General features: G+C 49.6%; 1 protein-coding gene across 5 annotated transcripts in view; it reads left to right on the top strand.

The window, feature by feature from the left end:
- Positions 1-25,490, top strand: part of NCOA1 (nuclear receptor coactivator 1) — a 176,600-nt gene that overhangs the window by 105,887 nt on the left and 45,223 nt on the right. For all 5 annotated transcript variants that reach the window (XM_065631320.1, XM_065631318.1, XM_065631319.1 and 2 more), the window contains exons 3-4: positions 5,064-5,170; positions 9,725-9,891. In XM_065631320.1, coding sequence (XP_065487392.1) covers positions 5,085-5,170; positions 9,725-9,891 — 253 coding nt within the window. In that variant the 5' untranslated portion in view covers positions 5,064-5,084. The remainder of the gene's footprint in view (positions 1-5,063; positions 5,171-9,724; positions 9,892-25,490) is intronic.

Here is a 25,490-nt window from a genome sequence, read left to right as displayed (position 1 = left end):
CACATGCAGAAGGTGAGCGAGTGACTCACTCCTTCTCACCCGTTGCCTCTTCTTTCTCCACATCACAGCTCTGGCATTTCTTCTGTAACCTGGAAAAGTGAAAAAAAAGAAAAATAAAAATGAAGGTTTGTTCAGCCCCCGGCGATGAGAGGAGCAGCCAATGATGAACTTACAAGGGGAACGATATAGATGTGTCCTTGCGACACTCCAAGTATGCTCTTAATTGCCTCTAATTGAGACTGCGCACGCACAGATGGGTTATATTTTGATGATAAATAGCTGTAATATAAGGGACTTTTCCAACATTGTTGTGTGCTTAAAAATAACCTAATTGTTTCTCTCTCAGTATGTTAGTGTTATTTTGTAAGTATTTTTTCAGAGTCAAATTCATCCAAAATGTGGGAAACGCATTTTAGAAATAGGTAATTCTGTTAAAATTAAGTATTCGGTGGCCAGTTCCACCTTCCACACTGTCAGTTCAAATCACCGGGGCTATTTGTGTCTGCTAGAGGTAACGATGGTCTTCGGGAAGCTATTGGAAATCCAGAGAGCAGAAGCATTAAGCCACAATAATTCGCATCCTTTTTTGTTAATGCGGAAATTGCATTCATGTCGTGATCCCCAAAGCTGGGTTGGAATATTGATGTTGGCTGGTGCTTCGTTCTCCATGTCAAGGCTCTGGTCTCTGCTGGGATATTCGTTAGCATCGCAAAAATCAGCATCTTCTTCAGGTACACGCTCCAGTTTGGGGTGTTGAAGGACGGATGGAAGAGGAGAGAGGATAGGGTTGGAAGTCACAGGTAGTTTCATTTGCCTGACCATGGGCAGGTCACTTCAGCTCTTTTGCTTCTCTATTTTCTCTTCTTTATTTTTTGCTTATCTATTCCTCCTCTCTTTTTTTTTTTTTTTTTTGTTCTTCTGATTAGTTTCTTTGAGACTAATTAGTCTCTGGTGAGCAGATGCAGTGATGTATCAGGAGGGCCCAGGATCTAGTGCCATATCCAGGTCTGTGGACCAAGAACCAGGGGAGCAACAACAACATGGAGATGGAGAACCACCTCTGAGAAGCTCCAAACCTTTGGCCTCGCTGGTGGCTGGAGTTCAGCCCTGGTTTAGCTGGAGCCGGGAGCTGCAGTCGGCATCGCAGGCGCTGTTTTGCTGAAAAAAACTCTACGTTTCAGGTTTGCACCATGTGATGTCTCTTTGGGATGAGGCTTCATCCACGTGCATCTGGAGGAGGGCGAGAAGCCAACGCTCTTTGCGTTGACGCAATGCTTAGGTCTTGCTCCTGCCGTGGTCAAACATCAGATATGTGGGGTGAATTTTGGGGTCGTCCTGTGCAGGGACAGGGGTTGGACTTGATGATCCTTGTACGTCCCTTCCAACTCGGGACGTTCTGTGATTCTCTGATGTCCTAGTGAGCCTCATTGAGCGAGTAGCACCATCGCGGACACCAGCAACATTTTATATTGTTCCTTAATAGATATTTTTTGGTGGAGGAGCAATCAGTTTAGCAGAGGTCTGCATCGGAGACCCCCTGCATTAAACCTAGAGAGTGCGGCCCCTCCCTGGCCTGAACTAATTAGCTTGTTTTCATTACCATCCCATCTCCTTCTCCTGCCTTTGTTTGGCTTCCAAAGCCAGCAGAATATTCACGTTTTTACAACAAGCCAGTGTTTAGAAATCAGGTTTCTGCCTTTCACCTCGGCAGGAGACGTCCCCTGGTCGTGCCCTGACCCATCAGGAGTTCCAAATCAAGTCACCCCCGTTATTTTTAGACCAAATGACATTTTTCAGCTTGTCAGCCCTGGCAAGTTTTGCTGTAAAATAAACGACTTTTACAATAAAAAAGAAACATTGAGTGTATTACATCAAGGGCTTAACTCAAGCCAAGGATTTCAGCTCAGGCTGCGATGTTGTCCTTAGTTCACCTCTCTAGGACATATGGTCGCTCTTGCCAACCCACGGTCCCGCAGTGGAGCATCCTGGTGGGACAGTCGACTTTACCTGCCATAGTGCCGCACATTTTTTTCTTTTAATTCAGTTGCCGAGAGGAAAGATCAGGACCTGTCAGAGCAACGGCACTTCCAGAGACTGAGTGTTTTGGTGAGAGCGAGTTAAACCTCCAAGAAGAAGGTTTAAACCCTGGGAAGCTTGGCTGAAACCTCAGCAACCCCTTCTCACCCAGAGCAGATGATGCGGCACTTTTTGTTTTCCAGTCTCTAAATTTTTCAAGAGTTTGCTGTTTTTCCCTCCTTCCTTATATTTGCTTTGGCATCATTCCTTCTTGCCAACATGCCAAAGACGCAGGGGATGAACCCGGATCCCTGGTCCTGGCTACCTTGCTGGCATCTGCTCAGGGTTTCTGTGGATGAGCTCTCGTGCCCGCGGCATCGATCGCCTGCACTGATCTTGCTGAAATGCTTTCAGGAGCCGCGTTCACCTTAGCACCGGTGACAGAAGCGTTAGCAGAAATGCCCGTGTGCTGCCGAAAAGCAGGCTCTTTCCCCATAGCACAGATATTTCACGTATTTTGGAGTGGAGGTGTTCAATGCTGAGTGGAGAGGTGGGTCATTGGGGAGCCAAGATGTGTAACACCCCATGGACTACTCAGTTGCAGGAGATAATGAAGCTGGTAATGCTGGTTTGCATCAAATCACAGGATGGTTTGGGTTGAAGGGCCCTCCCCAGCTCCCCCAGCTCCCCCCCTGCCATGAGCAGGGACATCTGCACCAGCTCAGGTTGCTCAGACCCCGTCCAGCCTGGCCTGGGATGTCTCCAGGGATGGTTCATCCACCACCTCTCTGGCCAACCTGGGCCAGGCTCTCACCACCCTCAGCGCAAACAATTTCTTCCTCGTGTCTGACCTGAATCTCCCCTCCTTTAGTTTAAAACCATCACCCCTTGTCCTGTCACAAGCCCAGTACCACTCTTATTCCCCCTGAGCTCAGCACCCTGTTGGGGTTTCCTACCTCATCTTCTGCAGAACCTCCTGCAGTGGTGAATGCAGGATGGGTTTGGTGCCAGGAGTTCAGTTTTCCACTGGGATACGTTTGGTTTCTTGGTTAGTGACAGGGAGCGAACCCCTCCCAGGTGGGAGGAGACGTTCAGCTCTGCCTCCATCTCCTCGTTTGGTCCTGAGGAGCAAAGAGCTCCTGTGCTGAGGACCCCAGAGCTGGACCAGCACTGCAGGGGGGTCTCACCAGAGCGGAGCAGAGGGGCAGGATCCCCCCCCTCCATCTGCTGCTCATGCTGCTGGGGACACAGCCCAGGACACAGGTGGTTTCTGGCTTTTAATACAAACACTGGGGTCTTCAAGCAACCAGGGAACAGAGGAGATGCTCATGGCCATGTCCATCCCTCCGCGTGGCTCTGGGGTCAGGAGGAGCTGGTCTGCAGGTGTGGTTTGGGTCTCGGAGGACTTTCAAAAGCTGGTGGGACTCGAATTGTCACCTGTCTGAGCAGGAGATGAGCCAGCGCCGGTGGCTTTTGATGAGCAGCAGCCTTGTGCCGGTCCAGGCACAGGGTGGGAGATGCTGGAGCACTGAAGGCATCTCACCGTGCTTTCGGGCAGGCTGATAAACCCTGGGGAGAATCTGGGCTGCGGGGACTGTGATCGCGCCTTCTCGGGTTTGTTTTATCACAATCCGTCAGCAGTTTAATCCTTGTTAAAATTCCAGCTTTTAGAAAATAATGGAAGAAATTAAGTAAGAACTTAGTCCGTTTACTCTCTAAACTTCTACCTTCTTGTCCAGGATCCCGTTGCTTTATTTGTTGGAGATTGTGTCTTCTCACAATGATAAACACTTCCAAAACCGTAAAATAAAAATAAGGAAAGAAGGGGTATTATCCAATATTGGATTATTGTGGTTACTGAAAGAAAAATCACTGAATGGCTTTAGAAAAGCAAGGGGAGCAACGTGCAGAGCTGACTTCTTTTCTGGAGAAGCTCCGTGCCTTGATTTACCGTGTTGTATGAGGTTTGACCCTGTCCTGTAGACGTGTTTAGTCCCATGTAGGCAGCTGGAGGGGTCCGGCTGAGTTCTCAGCTTGGAGAGTGTCATGGTCTTTGGCCAAACCTCTTTAATAGTACCCAGAAAGAAGCTTTAATTTGTTTTCTTGCCCTTATTTGGTTTACACAGTATTTTATTCAGTTAAATAAAAATACATAATTCATTGTTAAGGAGAATTCCCACGGGGGATATTGCAACGTTGAAGTCCTCGTGACTTCTAGACCTTGTTTATTTGCTTGAACCTCTTGTTTTCCACAGTGTGGACTAGTTTACCCAACATCTGTTGAAATTACAGCCAAAAAATAAGGGTGAAACGTCCGTGTGTTGGCGAGAGCTGGAACCCAGGAGGTGCCCAGTGTTGGGACGGGCCAAGGACCGGCCGTGGTGGGAAGGTTGGGGCTGGGGGGACCGTGCGTGGGGGGCACCTCAGCAGGAGGTGGGGACGGGGTTCGTGGGAAGGTGTCACATCCCGTTAAAGAGATGAGTCAATTTGCAGCTCTAATTAAAGCCTGGGCCGTGTGCTGAGGGGAAAGGAGGTGGTGGGGGAGCAGGAATGGAGATACAATGCGAGGGGTGGAGCGTCCTCTGGCAGCCATGAGTCAGAGGAACCGGGGGGAGATGGCAGAAGATCCAAAAATGGGCTGAAGGAGGAGGAAATGAAATAAAAGCAATCAAACACATGTAAACAAAGCATTGGAATGGGCCCGTGTTTAGATAGTTGTTAAAATGTTATAAGGCCAGGAAGGTGAAATCTGGGGATACGGGGAAGAGCTCAGTCTGTGACATAAGGAAGATGGTGCTGGTGTGAGGGCTCGCTTGGCCAAATGGTGACCAGGGGACACGGAAAAGAGGGTGACGCCATCACTTGGTGTCTCCCCTTCATGCCATTTTCTTCACAAACGAGGCATCGATTCAAGAAGAAAGACTTGCGTTGGGTTGGTCACCTCTTCCGAGGTCGCTTGGTCCGTGTTTCCTGACTCTGCCGCGGATGAACCGCTCCTCCCGCAGCTGCCAAAACCTTGTCCTGACCCTGTCTCTCTTCGGTTCCAGGTGCAAAGTAGGTCAACCAACATGAGTGGCCTTGGGGACAGCTCAACGGACCCTGCCAACCCCGACTCTCGCAAGAGGAAAGGTTCGCCCTGCGACACAGCCCAGAGGTACGTACGCTGCTCCCCATCCATCCCCGGCCGTGGCTACTTTGTCATTCCCACCGCGTCGCTCCGTCCCGTCTGCTCGAGCAGATGGAGCCGGGTTTCAGCCGCTCGGAAACGTTCACACTTCCCACCAGAACTTCGCTTTGCTTTTAGCGGTGGCTGCAGTGGAAGATGGAGCACGATGGAAATGCGGCTCCCCATCTGCTCTGCTTGTTGTTAGGTGGCAAATGATGATTTGAAGGCTGGTTATCAAAGTTAGTGTATTGATTTTATAAACGGAGAGTGCTCGGAGCAACAGGAAAGCTTTCTCAGGGTAAATATGAGGTAAATCTGTGAGGTCTGCAGATCATCCCAAGCCTTCTGCCTGTACACACAAGATTCCCAAGAAATCCTTATTTTTGTAATATTCAGAAACGCTGGTGGAGACCTTCTTGCTCCAGGGTGCAATTACAGAACAGAGAACATTCCTGTCTGAAATATCTCATTTCTGTGTGCTCGTGCAGACTGTTTTAAAGCTCAGCTCACTGCAGAAAGGCGCCTTTTGCTTAGGACCGAACCTTCCCATCCCAGCTACCTCACCACCTCACTTAAGACTCCAAAGTCCTGGATGGAGGCGGCTGTGATCTCCTTCCACTGGCTTTTCCAGGCTCCCTGTAAATCTCGTGCGTCTTTTTCCGTGGCGGTGCAGTCTGTTAGTAAGGATGAGTGTTAAGTGCTGCTGCTGACTCCGTGTCTCTGCTGCCTGGGATGCGGTTTTGCTCGTCGTCGCAGAATATTGATGCACCGAGCAAACCCCAGGTGGATTTTCTGTCGCTTACAGATCATACATGATATTCTAGACGAGAAATGTAAAGGCTACGGTGTTCCAGTAGAGAGACATTAAGTGGCTGGTTGAGGATTTCTATTTATTGCGGTTTTTGGTTCTGTCGAGTTCACACACCTTATAAAGACTCTGCAGTTCATGTGTCATTAGAGGACTCATAATTGCAGAACATGTTTTGATGGCACTTGTAGCTATCTTACTTGTACCAAATACTCCTGTCATGTGAAATGTTTCCCCCTTCTGGATGAGTGATTTGGGTCAGAGCTCTGCAGCCCTCGCTGCTGTCTCCAGCCTGGTCTCCAAGCTGGTCCTCGCCGCGGAGGTGAGTGTGGGGTGAAGCTCTTGGTCCTTGGGTCCCCATGGACACCTCTCCTTGAAGGAACAGCTCTCCCGAGTAGCAAGTGATGGGGTGAGAGGAAACGGCCTCAAGTTGCGCCAGGGGAGGCTGAGGTTGGATCTGGGGAACAATTTCTTCCCCAAAGGGCTGTGGGGCATTGGAACAGGCTGCCCAGGGCAGTGCTGGAGTCACCATCCCTGGAGGGGTTGGACAGATGTGGAGATGAGGTTCTCAGGGACATGGGGCAGTGCCAGGGGTGGGGGAACGGTTGGACTTGATGATCTTGAGGGGCTTTTCCAAGCAAAACGATTGTATGATTCTGTGGATGAGCACACACCTGGCTTTGCTTCGTCTGCTCTGCCTTTGGGAAGCAGATCTCTTGTGTTTTGTTCCCTAACCCCTAAGCACCCCAAGAAAACCTTCTGCTGCCCACACCAGGGGTCTTTCAAAATATATAGGGTGAGATCGTAGAGAAGCAGAAACTTCTGGATGAAGGATTCTCCTTCCTTGTCCAAGCACCATGAGCTTTCACATCCACAAAGCACCTACAGGCATTTTTGGAAGTGTTGACTCACATACTTGTCGCTGGGTTGACCATCCAACCCCGAACACTGGAGCTGAAGCATGTTACCAAAATCCTCACCCGTTCTGCATCTTCCTTTGTTCAGACCGTGTCCCGACTCGCAGCCGCGGTGGGGAGGGACCTCGTCCTCCTCCCTGGGCTGGCCAGGCTCCTCCGAACGTCCTCCGGAGCAAAGTGAACTTCAAAACTCCTTTGTTAAAATCTGGAAGGTTTAACTATTGCTATTGATGATACTTGGGAGTCATAAAGAACAGCCCACTGCTGTAATATTCTCATGATGCTTTTATGTAAGGAAAATTGGCCAATTCTCCCTCCTACAATTTGAAAGTTGCCACAGCAACAGCGACATTAAGGGTTTTCATGAAATGAGCTCACCCACAACAGAAGGATTTTTTTTTTCCTCCCCTCTGCTATTGCTTTTTTGTTCAGGGGGAGAGCTAGGAATTAATTTGACTTAACTAAAATACTCACTCGAGAAGCATTTGCCTGCCCGTTGCTGGGGAACGTGCCAGCGCTGCTGCCACCGATACCTGCGCTAGAAGAGACTGAGGCCCACGGCTGGACCCAGCACTTCTGCAGCAGATGGACATCCAGCCTACGTCCGTGAAGCTGGTTTTGCTGCCTGTTGTCCCTTGTCACCCGCTGGCAGCCCCTGCCAGGGACAGGAGGGCTCCTGCAGCCACCCAAGCCTATTGCAGAGGAGCTTCCAGGTTGCACCATGGAAGGTCTCGCTTGAGGACTTCATGAGGTGGCCCAAGCAGAAACATGGCTTGTTGTGGCAGGTTGGACTAGATGAGCTTTGAGGTCCCTTCCAGCCCAAACTGTTCTGTGATTCTCCACACCCACTGCTGGCTTTGTCTTTTGTTTTTTTCTTTCTTTTTAAATTCTGCTTCTCCACTGAGTTAAAGGAGGATGCGGGATTCCTGTCGCTCCTCTGGGCAGTCCCACCGCTGTGGGCAGGAGGAATCAGGGAATCACAGAGTGTCCTGAGTTAGAAGGGACCCACCAGGATCACGGAGTCCAACCCCTGTCCCTGCACAGGACACCCCACAGGTCACCCCGTGTGTCTGAGGACGTTGTCCAGTCTCTTCTTGAACACTGTCAGGTTGGGGCCGGGACACCTCCCTGGGGAGCCTGTTCCAGTGTCCAGCACCTCTGGGTGAAGAACCTTTTCCTCATGTCCAGCTGACCCTCCCTGGCACATCTTCCTGCCGTTCCCTGGGTTCTGTCCCTGTCACTGAAGAGAAGAGCTCAGCCCTGCCCCTCCTGCTCCCCTTGTGATGAAGCTGTAGACCACGCTGAGGTCTCCTCTTAGTCTCCTCTTCTCCAGGCCGAACAAACCCAGGGACTTCAACCGCTCTTTATTCGGCTTCCCCTCCAAACCCTTCCCCAACTCTGTAGCCCTAAGGAGGAGCGAGGTGATGGAGGGTGAACGTGGGAGCCAACGGGAGGTTCCTCACGGAGGTTCAGCCCTGCGGTCGTCAGATATTTTCATGGGAAAGCAAGTTTAAGCAGCAGAAAAATCCCCAAGAGACAACATCTACCTGTCAGACCTGGATATTGAGCTAATGAAGGGGAATTAGGAACAAATAAAGAAACATCTGTGCAGCCTGAGGAGCTCCTCAGAGGGGAGGGCTGGGGTTGTTCCATCCCCTTTTGGTCACATGTGGTTTCTAAAGGGTCTGGGCAGAGTTCTCAGGGTATGTTCACGCTCTTCTCGAAGCCTTTGGCTGTTGGTGGGGTTTGTTTGGCCACGTAGCACAAGCCAGAGCTCGACTGCGGTGGGACACAGATCTCCTACTGAGCTGGACTTCTGGAATCGGCTTTTAGAACCGGTGTTTTCTCAGCCCTTCCATGCGCGGTGGGGCCAGGAACATCTCACCATGACCACAGGCATCTCAGCGGCTTCTTGGTGTCCAGTAAATAACAGGGATTTTCAGGCAATTCTTCTTGCTGGGCGTCCTGTGGAAGTTGTAACCAAAAAATATTGAAAAGCAACCTGACAAAAGGCATCACAACCGGCGTAGAGCCATGTTGGGCATTCGGAACTGTCCTCATTTCATCCCGTGGTTGATGTAAAGGAAGATATTTAGGGAAAATGTGTCTGTCCCATATATACAGTTCATTTTGGTGGCTTTAATTCTTATAATGCTTTGGTAGAGGAATATGTTACAGTGTCTGTGGTACCTTCGATGATGGCCATGTCATAGCACGTAAATTATATATTCTCAATTCCCAGAATTTAGAAATAGTTGATGGGGAGAGCGTTGGGCTTCTGCAGCAGCCGAGAGCTCAAAGAAAATCTGCTTTCACTGCAACAAAAAGGGTGATCTCATGAATATTTTTCATCTTCCTCTTGTCACCGTTGATTCAGGTTTTCACTTCGGTGAACTCTGGTGAATATTGTTAACCTTTATGTGTGAATTTAGGATTAAAAATGGCAGCAGCTGGAATAGTGGCTATGGAAAAATAAGAGCTGTGTAGAACTATTTTTGATTATTTTTGTGATAACAATTTTTGAGAGGAAGGCAGAGTCCTGAACGTTAGAGATCTGGTTTTGTTGGGGGTGTCTGGCTAGCCCTAGGTATCTCCCTTGGCATTAATGTTGTTTATTTTTGTATGCATAAAAATACATACAAAAGCCTGAATGAACTCCCCGGTGTTTTGGACATATTCGGATTATGAGACGGTTGTCACTTCAGCCACTATTTATATTTTTGGGTTCTTGTCCAGTACCCAAGTGTGATTAGACTGAACAGTAAGGAAAAAAGATCATTAACGCGACTTTTATTTTTTGTTTTCTTTCTGTAACAGCAATGAAAAGCGTCGACGGGAGCAGGAGAACAAATATTTAGAGGAGCTGGCGGAGCTGCTGTCTGCAAACATCGGGGACATCGACACGCTGAGTGTCAAACCTGACAAATGCAAGATCCTGAAGAAGACGGTTGATCAGATCCAGCAGATGAAGAGGTTGGAGCAAGGTAAGGCCGCAGGTTCTCCTGGCACCCAACTGCACCGGATAATTGTGATGTAATTAGTGAAAAGTCGTGACGTAATCATTCCATTTGCGATAGTTTTCCTTCTCCCGCTTTTACGGAAGCATCAATATGGAAGGGGATGTTTCACCTCCGGCGCTTGGCTTGTTTGAGATGCCACCTTTGTTTCTGGTGCAAGGTGGCACTTTACTCCGTGTTCGTGCTTCACTCTGCAATTACTCCTTAGATTAAAATAATCAGAAGTGCTCGTTAAGCTTTCAGGATCAGGCCATTAAGAGCTTATCAGCAATATTGTGATAAACCGTGGGCAGAAACCCCATTTTACGGCCAGGTAAGGTGAAGGACAGACAGCTCTGCCACAAGCTGTGCAGAACCACGTACCCTTGTCAGATCTGTTCTCCTGCCAACCAAAGAGATTAGAGGGGGCGTTAATCCACCTCCTGCCGGTGAATACGGCGCTGTCACCGGCGAACGGAGAAGAGGTGCTTGAGAAGCCATATAAAGGTTAACATTCACCCCTAATGTCAACTCAGAGACTGAAATGTGGAAGTGTAAAGGGCTCGAGTGATGCAGAGGGGAAGGGCTGAGGTGCAACCCCAGCACCCTCCAGGACCTGCTGCAGGTGGGCTCCAGCTTGCTCCACATCGTGCAAATTTTTTTCCTACGTGCAAATACTTTGTCCTTTGTGCAAATATTTTGTCCTTCGTGCAAATGCTTCGTCCTTTGTGCACAAGGTGAATCCCGCTCTGTATTCATGCCGAGGGCACGTCGTCCGTCAAGCGTTGCCTTTGCCAGAGCTCCCACCGCACGCTCCGAGTGGAGCCGTGTTGCCAGATAATAGATGTTCAATTTTGCCCAAACCCCGTGGCTGGGACATGGGTAGGCACTCCATAGAGTCACAGGATGGTTTGGGCTGGAAAGGACCTTCCCAGCTCCCCCAGTGCCCCCCCTGCCATGAGCAGGGACATCTGCACCAGCTCAGGTTGCTCAGAGCCCCGTCCAGCCTGGCCTGGGATGTCTCCAGGGATGGTTCATCCACCACCTCTCTGGCCAACCTGGGCCAGGCTCTCACCACCTTTCATTATGAACAATTTCTTCCTCATGTCCAGCCTGAACCTCCTCTCCTTTAGTTTAACCCAGGCACTGCTGTCGATCCTCCCGGCTCGCTCTTATTTTAGGCACAGAATTTTGGGGCGAACACAGTGGCAAAGCATTCGGTTCACGTTCTGCAGGCTGCCCGGGCTTCCCGGTGAACCAGGACAGCTGGTTTTGGATTTCATTCACGTCGTGCCCGGGCTGCGAAAGGCGTTTGGTAGCGGGTGAGCATGCCTGGGTTCCTGCTCGCTGCCGCTTGACTGTTCATTAGTTTTCTTGACATTGCACCGCAGGGCTGAACATTAACTAGGACAAGCACTACTTAAAAATATGATGCCTTGAGCTTTGCTCTGTATTGCTGGCTTATCTCGTGCGACGCCAAATTACCGAAGAAAAGAAACTTCACCTGTATTTGTTCTTAGCAGTTTGCTGCAAGAGCATTTTACAGGAGGAGGTAGGAGAAATACGCCGAAAAGTCAGAGTATTTGTAGCCAGGGACAGTTTTCTGTCCTTGTAGTTATATGAAGTGTTAGACATTGTGTTTCCCTGCCTGTGTCCTTCCTCCTCCTCTCTGTTTCTCAGCCTTAAACCTGATTAATATTTACTAACTTCCGAGGGTGTGGTTTTGTAGCTAAAGTGTTGTGAACAGCGACATATCCTGCAACACGTGGCCGTGTCGCTTCTAATTCCATGGTATGAAACTCGCTGGGAGACGTGATTTCTTGTAAGAGAGAGGAGCTGGGGAGCTTGGACTTTGCAGCGGTGTGTTACAGCAGGCTCAGGACGTCCCAACAAACCAGAGAATCTTACAAATCCCGGCAAATGATGCTCTTCAGCCCAATAATAAGCAAGAACCCATAAGCGCCAAGGAAAATAATGCTAAACCTCATAGCACGGCGGATTTCATTGAAAAAGCAGCCGACGTCCTGTTATTAATTTAATTAATGACATGCCAGGCGTGGAACCGGGGAGCTTGGGAATGGGCAGGTGGCAGCACCCAGGGATGGGGGACATCTCGGGAGGGTTTGGGGGTCACATCTCGGGAGGGTTTGGGGGTCACATCCCACCTCTCCCCAGCCCTGCACCTCCACCGTGGGTCGTCCCCGCGTTGAAGGCGCAGAGGAGCGGGCAGATGGATCGAACGCAGGGGCCGAGTCCTCCCTCCCATCCCCCTGCCTGCCAGGCTGCTATTTAAAGTATGAAGCAAATGCTTTTAGAAAAGATTCCGAGGCCTGGCCACCTTCCAACGTTAGTAATGTACAGTTGGCAGAACACGCGGTTTGCGGCTGTGGCAGCAACCTGACATTCATCTGCCAAGGCAGCAATAAACGCAGCGGAGGAAGAGGCCAGACAGTTAATTTTTCAGCTTTTGTCCGTCCCACAAAAAAAGTTTTCTTGATTTTTTTTTTCCGAGTTGGGTGGTTTGAGTTGTGGAGCCCTGGGCTGTGCCTGTGTGCAATCGCTGGCTGGGGAAAGGAGGAGAAAAGGCCACCCATGTCCCCTGGGCAGCACGGAGGTCAGCAATGAGAAGGTCTCTCCAAGAGTCCCTCCTGGGCTGCTCAGGGCTGTGGTCCGCCCATGGGGACCTCCCTCCTCTTGGCCTTCAGATGGACGTCGTGCCCAGCATGTGGATGCTGGAGGTTCCCCCCTGGGGTGAGTCTTCTGACCATGAGCCAGTGTGTGCCCAGGTGGCCAAGAGGCCACCAGCATCCTGGCTGGGACCAGCACTGGTGTGGCCAGCAGGCCCAGGGCAGTGACCGTCCTGTGCTGGGCACCAGGGAGGCCAAACCTCCAATCCTGGGGGCAGTTCTGGGCCCCTCACGCCAAGACAGGCCTTGAGGTGCTGGAGCGAGTTGAGAGAAGGGAACGGAGCTGGGGAAGGGGCTGGAGCACAAGTGTGATGGGAGCGGCTGAGGGAGCTGGGGGTTCAGCTGGAGAACAGGAGCTGAGGGGAGACCTTCTGATCTCTGACCTGCCTGAAAGGAGCTTGGAGCCAGGGGGGGTCGGGCGCTGCTCCCCAGGAACAAGCGCCAGGACCAGAGGAAACGGCCTCAAGTTGCGCCAGGGGAGGTTGAGGTTGGATGTGGGGAACAATTTCTTCCCCCAAGGGCTGTGGGGCATTGGAACAGGCTGCCCAGGGCAGTGCTGGAGTCACCATCCCTGGAGGGGTTGGACAGACGGACATGAGGTTCTCAGGACATGGGGCAGTGCCAGGGCTGGGGGAACGGTTGGACTTGATGATCTTGAGGGTCTTTTCCAACCAAAATGATTCTGTGATTCTGTGATTCTATTCTGCTGCGGAACCCCGCCGTGAGCTGGAGCTGCTGTCCATCCATCACATGCTGGTGAGCTCTCTCAAGGTCATTTTAGTTCAGGGAAGTGCTGCTGTGGTCAAAGCCCAATGGATGGAAGCAACCTGCACAGCTTTGCTGCTCAACGTGCATCGCTTTTTGGCTTGTAGGGTTAGCAGAGGTGGTGTGAAGGCTTTTAGAAGAAGCCATCAAGGCAGCGCGGTGGAGATGCGATGGGGTCAGGAGGCTGCAGGACAGGAAGGAGGCTCAGTTGCCACCAGGAAGGCACCTGATGTGTGGCCACAAATGTAAAAATAAGTCATCTTGGTCATACAGCAGAGTACAAAAATGAGTAGAGATGTTGGAAAAGCTGCACTGATGTGCAGACCACCTCGTGATGGAATGCCTGATGCCTACTCTCTACAGAGGCTGGGATCGCCCTTGCCCCAAGGAGAGGCAGAGCCTCAGCATCCAGCACCCCATGACACCACACTCTGCAGGCTCCAGAAAAGTATTTCTCTTTTTCCCCTGGAAAGTTTTTTAAACACCCAAGTTTTGAGATGGCGATAACCTTTCATTTGTGGAAGGGATGATGAGCAGCGTGCAGAGATCTGATGGAAATGGGAGCCAGCAGAGGAGTCATAGAATCACAGGATGGTTTGGGCTGGAAAGGACCTTCCCAGCTCCCCCAGTGCCCCCCCTGCCATGAGCAGGGACATCTGCACCAGCTCAGGTTGCTCAGAGCCCCGTCCAGCCTGGCCTGGGATGTCTCCAGGGATGGTTCATCCACCACCTCTCTGGCCAACCTGGGCCAGGCTCTCACCACCCTTCATTATAAACAATTTCTTCCTCATGTCCGGCCTGAGTCTCCCTCCTTTAGTCTAAAACCATCACCCCTTGTCCTATCGCAACAGGCCCTGCTCAAAAGTCTGTCCCCATCTTTTATGTACTGAAAGGCATCTCATCTCCCTTGTAGAGCACCCAACCTTATCAGTGTCCTTTTTAAGATGAAGCCACCAAATCTTTTCCCCAAAGCCCTCTCCATTGATAGGCTGCTTCGTTTCCTTCCAGAGCAGGAGTATAAATCCAACACCATAACAGAATAAATCATGTAGCATTGAGCTTTTCATTCCCCTGCAGACAAACTCAAACAGCCGCAGAGGGTTGCCCTTGAAACAGCTCCGAAGGCATCACCGGTGACTCTACACCGCCGGCGTCCAAGGCACCTCCTTCCCCCCGTATCCCGGCGTTTGCTCATCGTTGACGTCTCTCCCGCTGAGCCGCCGTATGTTCGGCTTCTGCGGCAATCGGTGCGCAGAGCCGGCAGGTACCTGGTCCAGGAGCATCCGCCGCACGGCTCCCGGCATCGCCAGGATGCCTGGGGCGATGCTCATGAGTTTCTGCTCCTACGAGGTCCAAAAGCCCCAGCAGATTTACTCCGTAGTTGCCAAAATGAAGGATTTGTGCTGTGTTTGCTTGGATTTGTACAACTTGGCTTGGCTCGTGAAGGACCCCAAGCCACTGCTTTGCCTTCAGTACAAAGCTTCTTGTGACGGTGGAGGGTCGTATAACCCCATGTGTGGCACCTTCGGCCCCAGTGAATCCTGGCTTTTCTGTGGTGGAGCTGCTGAATTAATTCTTATAGATGGATAAGGAAAATTTTTAAAAACCTGATCTTTATTAATGCCATTTTATTCTGTAATAATTCTACAGAATAATGACCTGATTCAGGATGTTTTAAAAGGGAACTAAGTGAAGAATTAGCTTTCTTTCCCAAATGTTACTGTGTTAACCTGCAAAGGTGACCCTCAGTTCTTAAGTTGAGTTGCTTTGGGCAGGGAAGGGGAGAAGGCTATTTCTTGAGCCTTTACTTTAGTAATTTTCAGAGGTTTCAGAGATAAGAGCATTTCTGTCTCTTCTCAGATTACACTAAAATTCCACATCTTGTTCTTCTACTACATGGAGGTGTCCTCTTTTGGGTCCAACAGTACCATGGAGCAGTTGTGTCCTCCTGACATCTTTTTATTTTTCTTTTTTTTCCCTGAAACATGACCATAATAGAACAGGCTTCTTCGGGCAAGTTTGTGCTGCTTTGTCCGTAGGGCACATCAGCCCAAATAGAAGAGGACCCTGAATTGAAGACCACCACCCATTTGGAAGTCAACCTGCTTGGGAAAGTAATTTTCCTTTTGGGTAAATACAATAGGCTCATTAAATGAAGTATATGAAATAATTATTGATTTTGGCTGCTGTGTTGCACACGATCACTGGGCTGTCAGTGGCTTTCCTTTAATTAAGTCTCCCCGCTGTCTTGTCATATGCTTAGATCTGGCCCTGGATTTATTCTGTGATATACACGGACAGCTTTGAGCGTGGAGAGGTCCTGGGTCCTCAGTGGGACGTTTGGAAGCCTCTTCAGAACAAATGCTGAGGTTCTGCTTGGGTTTGGGAAAGCCAACTCATGATGAGCTTTAAAAAGAGAACAAAAAAGCCTTTGGCTTGGTATTTAGCAGTGGTCTGAGAAGAGGCTTCTCCTGCAGCCTGTGACAGCAGCGTGAGGTTTGGAGAGGAGAAGCCATTGTCCTCGGGCACCGAGTCAAGAGCCCCTTCTTGTCCCAGCAGCCAAGTGATGTGGTACATTAGTAAAGGTCATAAAATTACTCCCATAAAACCACAGAGCGAGTAGTTGTGTGCAATGTGTGGAAGCAAGAGCCGAGGCCCCTTGGTGAGCTTTACCCCGAAGCAGAGGAACCCAGTGCAGCCCAGTTAAACCAGCTGGTTTCTTCTGCCCTGCTCCAGGCTCCCACGGTACCTTCAGTCCACAGGGGTTTGTGGCCACAGCCCCTGGGCTCTGCGTGGACCTTCATCAGCTTTGAGGAAATATCCAGCCCAAGTCCACGTTACTGTGTCTGCAACGGAGCTGGAGATCTCCAGTGCAGGAGGGGATGGAGCCTTTGGGACCTTCTCTCTCACTTGGTTTTATCTTGCCAGGATAATGTAGTTAAAGTCTTTAGTCTTTTCTTTTTTTCGTTTAGGGTCCTCCTGAATTGTCTGCATATCCTTCTTTTACCGACTCCAATTTGAACTCTTCTTTCTTGACGCGCGTTGAATCCCAGGCAGTATTTCCAGTTTCTGGTTAAATTTCTCAGGTCCTTGGAGCTGCTGCCTCCACTCCACTGACGGAAAGTACCTTCTGCATAACGTGCTCTGCCTTGTTTATACTTGCACTATTTCTTGCGTTTTATATTTTTGAATATTCTTTCAGCTCTTCCTTTCCCCATCTTGTAATCCAGTGTCCTTTTGGACAAATCAAATGTTTTTCCTGGGCCTTGGTGATATCTCTGTGCAGCTGGAACCATCTCATTTCCATCAAGCTTATTTCCATTTTGGATCGTGTTGGTGTTTGACAAGTGGGCTCAAAGCAGGGTCAGCTCTGGGATCGGCCCAGGCTGCTGAGGGCTTTACCCAGTTGGGCTTTGGAAGCCCCTAAGGATGGAGAAGCACAAGTGCATCCTGCTCCAAGACTTGGCTGGTCTCGTGATGAACAAGATTTTCCTCCTGTCCCACCTGAACGTCTCTTGCTTCACTTGCACCCACTGCTTGTGATCTTCTCACCATGCATTGCTGTGAAGAACCTGGCTCCATCACCTCCATAACTCCTCTACAAGAGGAAGTGGCCTCAAGTTGAGCCAAGGAAGGTTCAGATCGGATATTAGGAAACATTTCTTCGTGGAAAGGGCTGTTGGGCATTGGAACAGGCTGCCCAGGGCAGTGGTGGAGTCGCCATCCCTGGAGGGGTTGGACAGATGTATAGATGAGGCTCTTGGGACATGGGTTAGTGCTAGATGTAGGTTATAGTTGGACTCAATGGTCTTGAGGGTCTCTTCCAACCAAAATGATTCTATGATTCTTGTAGGCATGGGCAGGCTGCTGTCAGGTGCCCCTAAGCCATCTCTTCTCCAGGCTGACCAAAGCCCTTCCCTTGGCCTCTGCTCTCAGGGTCAGTCCTCCAGCCCTGACCATCTTGGTGGCCACCACTGAACTCACTCCAGTTTGTCTTACAGTGGGGTCCCAAAACTGGACGCAGTGTGTGATGGTCACATAGATGTGGTGCCCAGGCTGGATGTGCAGATGGAGCAGGTTGAAGACAGGAGCCAGTAGCCGCTCTACCAAGTACCGGTTGCCATCAGGAGAGCCAAGGGGGAGAGAGCTCCCAAGGGATCTGCACCCTGGGGATGTCCTGTTGCATTCCCACGTCACATCTGGGCTCCTTCCTTGGTGGCCTAGAGAGCTGCCCAAGGTGGGTGTTGCTGCCAGGAGGACATCACCACCACCTTTCTGCCTTGTGTGCAGAAATTGAGAGAAACTACTGGATTCAGAGAATTCAAGTGTAATTTTTGGTCGCTTTCATGTGCTGAGTCAACACGGAGATCCTTCCGTGGACCCACAAGAGGATACTTTCACGCAGTGGAAGAACAAGTTGTAGAGTTTTTGTGTAGTCAGAGATGAGATGGAAACGCCATTGCTTGGAAAAGGATTAAAGCGAATGCTCAAGAAATAGTCTGAGCTCAAAGCATCCCAACTTTAAAGGCCAACAATGTATTATAAAGAGAAGTTTAGGTCCAACATTTGAGGTTTGACTGAAGAACAAAAGCAAGCGGCAGAACGGCATCTGAGGAGCGATATAAGTGGAAACGTCTCCTGGAAATGGAGTAAATGAAAACCGCTTTAAGGGGTTTACATTAATTAAAGGATTTTTTTTAATTAATTAAAACCACATTAAGGTTTGTGTCAAATCTAAAATTAGATTGGAATGTCTTCAGGCTACAACTGTCAGCCTGGTGCTGTGGTCTCCTCTTTAAATGCATTGACTTTTATCGGAGTTACCCTAATTTTGTTTGCTTCAAGGGAGGTCAGAAAAGGGGAGTTTTGCTTTTGCAGACTCCGAATTCCTCCATCTTCATCCCTGAGGTCAGGAAGGATCTTCTTGACCAACGGTGCTGTCTCTTGCAGGTGCTGGGGATGGGAAAACTCTTTCTTCATCCCAAATCTGGTGGTTGGGTTAATCCCGATGGAGCTGCTTGTGCAGGGAGGGATTCGCACCGTGTCCATCCTGTCTTGGCGGCCAATTTTTTCCCATTTGTTCGAGGGCTCCAGAGAAAGACAAACAACCGAGCCCTGGAGGGCAGATGAGACGTCAGCGGGGAGGGGGAATTCCTCCTTGGCTTCGGTAGGTGCCCACTGAAAGCCCTCAAGTGTGAGGCTGAGCCAAGGTAAACAGAGAACAAACACATTGAGTCCTTTGAGCTGTTTAACTTCATCCTTCCAGGAATCCTTCTGAGATCCTGAAGAGCATGAAACCACCTGCTCAGTTTTGGTGGAAATGAGTTTCAGATTGTTTCTGTGCCAACACTGCCCTTTAATTTGTTTTTTTTTTTTCTTCCGTTTGGCAATTACTACCCTTCCCTAATATATTTTTATGAAGTTGTTGCTCTCGTTCTCTACCTTCACTTGACTTATCCAACACACCAAGCTCTCGTAGGATCTTGGTGTCAAATAGTTACGCCTTTCCTTTAATCAACCCAACAGCTCTTTTCTGTACTTCTTCCAAGTAAAGTTGATTTTTCTTGAGTGAATTGGCCCAGACTGACATGATTTTTCTTACCAGATCTTACCAGTAGCGTTAGGTTGTTGCTGGCACCACCCATGGTACACTGGAGGTAATGGTGGTTATTTGGTCTTGTCACCTCCATTAAGCCATCTCCAACTTTTAGCCAAAGCTCGTGTTCTTGGTGGATGAGTGCATGACGTTCAAGTAGTTGAAACTGGGAGAAATTAACACAGTTTAGCAGAGCAATTGGGTAGGTTTTTTTACCATTTGGTCTTCTTTTTGGTCAACCCGCCCTTGAGCTGATGTGTGTTTTCTCCCTGCATGACCACCTTACCTTGGGTGCCAAAGGAACGCAGGTGACCTCCCCTTATCCTGATGAAATGCCTTTATTCTCAACATTGAGTTTCATGGAGCTTTTGGGGAGTCTCTGGTAGATCTCAGTGCCGTCCAACATCTTCATGGATGTGAAAGGATGTACAAAATTATTCAAGAAGACGTGGAGATCCTGGAAGTGAAGGCAGTCAGTGTGAACTTGGAGTGCGATGAAAAGCAAGGTGGGCTTCTCTTGGGTGATGTTACATGTGTGTGGTGTTGGTGGGACAAAACTGGAGCTCAGGCGTGGTATCCACACTGGAAGGGGATTGCAAAATCCAGAGCCAGGGGCTGGAGAAGATGTCTCGCAGTGTGGAAGGTTGAAGAGCTCTGTTGAATGTATCTGGAGGGGGAAAAAAAAAAAGAGTGGGGATGTGATGATGACATGATAAACACTAACAAGAATGGAAAATGCTGGCTACTAGAGAAGTTAACCTTGATGGCTCTGTGGTCTTCAGGAAGTCAGACTGGCCCATCTCTATAAATCTGAACATTTTGATTTTGAAAAATGCCTCAAGAGTGAAATTCCCGCCTACGGCAGCAACTTCTGCCAGCACAACGTTGGGGCGAGAATCTTTGCTTTGCCTCCCGAGCATCCGCCTGAATCCCCTGCCCCATGTTCCCTCCTACACCCTTCCCGGGATTAAAACCTCCCCGTTATCAGAGTAATTAATTGCACCTCGCGCACGAGGGCTGACGAGTTTGCTGGGGCGGGTGTGGGGAATTTCACGCCTTCCTCTTCTCCGCAGTTTGGTTTCAAGGTGAAATGTTAACCAGATTGCATCCCGCGCTCTCCGCAGACGTTTGCGAAGCCTGTCTCTCTGTATCTTCTGGAATAATCTGCTTTCTATCAGGGATTGATTTCAGATACAAGCTCCCCCGGGTCAGTACTATAAAAAATCTCTGCCTGTGCAGCAGCACCAGGGAGCATCCCCTGTATATGTTTATTTTATGGAGCCGTACCACCTACAAAGCATGTCAATAAAATTCTCATCCTTGCTCTGACAGTTTTAATCTAGCTGGCAGCTTAAATATAGAGCAAGGGGAAGGGGAGGCTGCTAAGAATTGCACAGACCTCTCCAAACGGTGCCTTTATTTTAACAAGTGAACATTTGGTTATTACATCCTCAAGCTTTTAAACATCTCACACTGTCAAGAACTAATAAATCCTTTAGCACCTCACCGTAAGAAGAGGATCTGATAGGATGTAACAGGCGTGGGGATCATGCAGAAAGTCATAAACCACCTGTGGAAATCACTCCTCCTCCTGCCTTCTGCTGCTTTAGATTAGCTTTTTTTTTCCTCATTTTTTCTTTTTTTTCCCCTCCTTGATTCAGTCTCATTTTTAAGAGAGGTAGGAAAAGAAGAGGAAAAAAATCCCCTTCTTTTAAAACCCTTTTCGTGGCCGTCCTTACCCTTCGTAGAGATGGACAAAACCTATTTTAAGGTTCTTCTTCCCCCCCGGGATGGCACCTGGGCAGGATTTTGTCTCCTGTGAGCTTCTCCTCCCTCTGCTCTGGACTCCGGTTCATTTGGTTGATGATCAGAAGTGGGTTTGTGGATCCCATGAGCTGCATCCCTTTGGGTGCAGGAGCAGGATGAGCGAGGTCTGTCCCACATCTCTTCTGGCAGCCGTGCTGGAGGCGTCTCGTCTGACCTAGTCAACGAGTGTCCCACCTAAGAGGGGTTTCAGAGGGAAACTCACCCTGAAACACCTCTGCAAGTGCCCATCTCATTATTGACCCATCAGAGCGGCCAGCGGTGCGAGCATTGCCGTGCCTAAAAAGCAAGAACTAACACGATAAACCTCTTTTCTTACGGGGAAAAAAGAAAACATACTTGGAGTCAGCAATGCAAGTCTGACTGTTTTCATTTCAGATTTTCCCCTGAACAAACTTCTATAGACCTTAATCCTCCTAACGCTCCTGTGAGCGGAGGAAATAAAGGGAGATTTGTACAAGGAGATAATGGCTTTTATTGTGCTGAGCGCTGTGGTTGGGCAAAGCAAACAAACTTGCCGGGACACGAGCGTGAGAGATGCAGGAGCCGTCTCGCTCCCTCTGGGGCCACGTTATTCCCCAGTGCCCGGTTGTCGAGCTCCTCATCTGGCTTCTTCTGCCTCCCCCGAGCCCCACGATTTCATCCCGGGGGGTTTGGGGGCACTTAAAGCCTCACCAGAGCCTTGGGTAGAGAACCAACACCACCATCTGGATGGTTTAAAATGATACTTCTCACCGTTCCTTCTGCCTTTGATTGTTTAGGAAGTCCACCTTCCAAAACAGGTTTTCATTCATTAATTAAACCTCCAGTCTCACTTAATTACTTAAAAGGAGCCTGTAAGAAAGATGGGGACAGACTTCTGAGCAGGGCCTGTTGTGATAGGACAAGGGGTGATGGTTTTAGACTAAAGGAGGGAGATTCAGGCTGGACATGAGGAAGAAATTGTTTGTGCTGAGGGTGGTGAGAGCCTGGCCCAGGTTGGCCAGAGAGGTGGTGGCTGAACCATCCCTGGAGACATCCCAGGCCAGGCTGGACGGGGCTCTGAGCAACCTGAGCTGGTGCAGATGTCCCTGCTCATGGCAGGGGGGCACTTGGGGAGCTGGGAAGGTCCCTTCCCACCCAAACTGTTCTATGATTCTATAACTACCCTTTAACTCATTAAGTCTGTATTACAATGAGCAGGGTTGACGAACGCTGGAGTGGTGGATCAGGTTCTCCATGTTTGCTCTGGGTTTGGTGTAGCTGCTGTGCTGAGACAGTGAATTATGTGCGTGGACACTTTCTTATGGGAGCAGGGAATAGTTTGATCCATCCCAAGTGTTGGAAATAATGGATATGGTCCTTAAAAAATCAGTTGCAGGTAGCTGCGCCTTGGTCCTAGGTGCAGAACTCCATCACATGAGTCTCTGCAGTATTTTCCAGGAAGAATGGATGTTCAGCCTGGTTCCTTGTTCTCCCAGGCGCTCTCCCGCGTTGGGATGGGGAGAACCCAAGGGCTCTGCCTTTGTGTACCCACCGGGAACATCCAGCATCTCGTGCTGCACCCACAGTTCTGCAGGTGATGGTTGCACTGGAAGTTCACTTTGGAGGTGAGGTCCTCCTGGGGAGGCTCTGTGCAGATCGACAAGAAAGCAGTCAGTCTTCACCCGTGTGGCTTGGTCTGTCTTCTCCAGGTGGATTCCCATACCAGGAAGCTCCATCTTCTCCGGTGGCTTCCTATACCATATGGCTCCTTCTTCTGTGGGTGACTTCCCATACCAGGAGGCTCCATCTTCTCTAGGTAGCTTCCCGTACCATGCAGCTCTATCTTCTCTGGGTAGCTTCCCATATCATGAGACTCTGTCTTCTCTGGGTGGCTTCCCGTACCATGCAGCTCCATCTTCTCTGAGTTTTTTCCCATACCACATGGCTCTATTTTCTCTGTGTGACTTCCCATATCAGAAGACTTCATCTTCTCTGGGTAGCTTCCCATACCACGTGATTCTCTGGGTGGCTTCCCATGCCACATGGCTCCAACTTCTCTAGATAGCTTCCCTTATCATGTGGCTCCATCTTCTCTGGGTGGCTTCTCATACCAGAAGGCTTCATCTTCTCTGGGTATCTTCACTTACCATGTGATTCTCTGGGCGGCTTCCCATGCCACATGGCTCCATCTTCTCTGGGTGGCTTCCCATACCATGCAGCTCCGTCTTCTCTGGGTAGCTTCCCGTACCATGTAGCTCTGTCTTCTCTAGGTACCTTCCCTTACCATGTGGTTCCATCTTCTCTAGGTAGCTTCCCATACCGTGTGGCTCCATCTTCTCTGGGTGGCTTCCCATACCACATGAGTCCTCCTTCCTGAATAGCTTCCCATACCACGTGCCTCTATCTTCTCAAGGTAGCTGCCCATACCACGTGGCTCGCTCCTGCCAATCCGTGTCCCCGCTAGGGGCATCTCACGGCCTGGAGCTGCACGTGCACCTACTGATCACACTCATGCGCACGTGTTCCATCCACCCTTCAGTTCATTTATGCCACACCACGAAGTTACCCTTGACCTCCAACAGATCCCTTTGGCGCAAGTCGATCCCCATGATGGCTGCAGATTCACAGGTGTCCCTTTGCAGCCGGTGGGGGACATATGGGAGACGCAAGAGAGTCAGGTTTGGAGGAGCGGGTCTGTGCTCCCCACTCGCCGTGCTCAAGCTTTGCGTGGTGTGCACGCGTTGGCAGGCGGCTTCTCGCCGGTGCCGTTCACATCTTGGACGTGCCTGTGCAACTTGAGCATCCAGCTAGTTTAACAGTTGACACGAGTGAATTTTTAATAGGAACTTCTCCCAGACTTGAACACGCAGCGTACCAGGGCTTCAAGACGCTACGCTTTGAGAAACGACAGTCAAATTCTTTGCAAAATTAAGTTGGATCATTAAAGTGGTGTTGCGACGTATTTTATGCCTGCAGGAGGAAAAGGAAGGCTATGCCAGGGCTGAATTAAAATCAGGGGGGGAGATACATCTAGCCCTTTCTCATCTCTGCAGATTTGGCCGTGCAGAGGTGACACAGTTTTTGAAGGAATTAAATCCTCCAGATTTGAGATTAAAGTTTTTTTCTCCCTTTATTCCTTCCCCCAGCAAGATGGAAATGTTCTACCTGCTTGATCTCAGCGTCGACTATAAAAAAGTCTCGGCTCCTTATGCCTGTTCTCTCCTGTCAGCATTCAGCGCTCATTAATTTTGCATTCACTCAGCACCATATAATTTTTCCTGACATTGTTCAGACAACCAGCCTTTTTTTACTTAAGACATCTCGACACCGTTAATGTTTAACTCTAAAAGGTGTGAAGACTGAAAGAAAAACCATTTTCCTTCTGTTTTATGGCAGCACCCTTTGCTCTGAGCCCTTCGCCGTTGCACAAGGGTTTAATCAGATGCAGAAAAATAGAGTTTTCCATATAAACTTTGCCAAAGAAGGTGGTGTTTGTTGATCGGAGCAAGGAGTGGTGTCTTGGATCTTAATCTGTACTCCTGGTGCTGTTGTACCCTGATGGTACATCAGGTCTACCTGGAGTCCTTCAAGAGACCCACCAGTTGGTCAACCACCATGGGGCGTGAAACCAGCATTGGTTGAAGCCAACTCTGGTTGCTTTTGGGTTATGAGCATTCATGTGGCATGTTACGGCATCTCAGCTCAGAAGATGCCAGCGAACTTCTTGATCCACTCCAGGAGGAGTTGCAGAAGCGTGTGTGGTTGTGCATTGCGTTTCTTCAGCTGGAAAATGGGAGCGTTAACGGGGATTAATGTCCTAGGCTCATTAGGTACATGTCTTGTCCATCCTCGGTGAGGTCCTCACTTGGAAGGATGTCACCGGTTGCCATTCAGTTGAGCATGTAGCAGTTGGTGAGGATGAGGGCAACGCTGGAATATGTTTTTTTGCAAATTATAGTAAGGGTCAAATAGGTTAAAACAAGACTGAGGATGTATTTCCATCATGGAGCCCTGAGGAGCTTGGTTGTGCCTGTTGCTGGTTAGATACCTGTTTAAAAAAATAAGCAAAAATTTTTAAAAAGCCAAAGAAAATCCCTGCCCTCAAAATCTTTATCCTCTGTGTGGGAAAAGAGGGGAAATACCAGTTGGAGGAGCAGCCAAAACTGGTGAGCAGCCCATAGCCACATGGAAGGTGATCTGGGTGAAGATGTCCCTGCTCATGGCCGGGGTTAGACTGGATGAGCTTCAAAGGTCCCTTCAACCCAAACTATTCTGTGATTCTCTGATTCTAATGTTGCTTGAGCATGGGATGACCAGGCTGAAGCTCCAGTACGGTGTTGGGTTGTTTCCTGTCGGGAGTGTCCGTTTGTCGGGCCTGGTTGTAGATGTGGTGGAGGTGGCTGTAGCCCTCCTGCCGGTGGGACCTGCCATCAGCTCCGTATGGCAAATTGCACCAAAGCATCATGAGATGTCGTCCTGGTTCTGAAATATCCATGTTGAAGGGTTTTCCAGGCAAGTGGAAGGATAAGTCACGGCTGCATTTCTGTAGACGCTGCCCTGTTGTATCTTTTCCTCACACGGTTTAAAAGCTGCCTTGAAATCACTGACCTCATTATAAATCCAGTGTCCCACCAGCAAATCTATGCTGGCGAATGAACAAGTCTGTGTGGTTTCATCCTTTTAGGATTTGATGTTTTCTGCAGTGGTCGGAGAGGCTGGTATCTGCTGGGACCAGCCCTGGGCTTCAGTGC

This window comes from Caloenas nicobarica, chromosome 3 (assembly GCF_036013445.1).
Source record: "Caloenas nicobarica isolate bCalNic1 chromosome 3, bCalNic1.hap1, whole genome shotgun sequence".
In the NCBI taxonomy this organism is placed as follows: Eukaryota; Metazoa; Chordata; class Aves; order Columbiformes; family Columbidae; genus Caloenas; species Caloenas nicobarica.
Note: the sequence above shows the minus strand (reverse complement) of the source record. Positions and strands in the feature narration are given on the sequence as shown.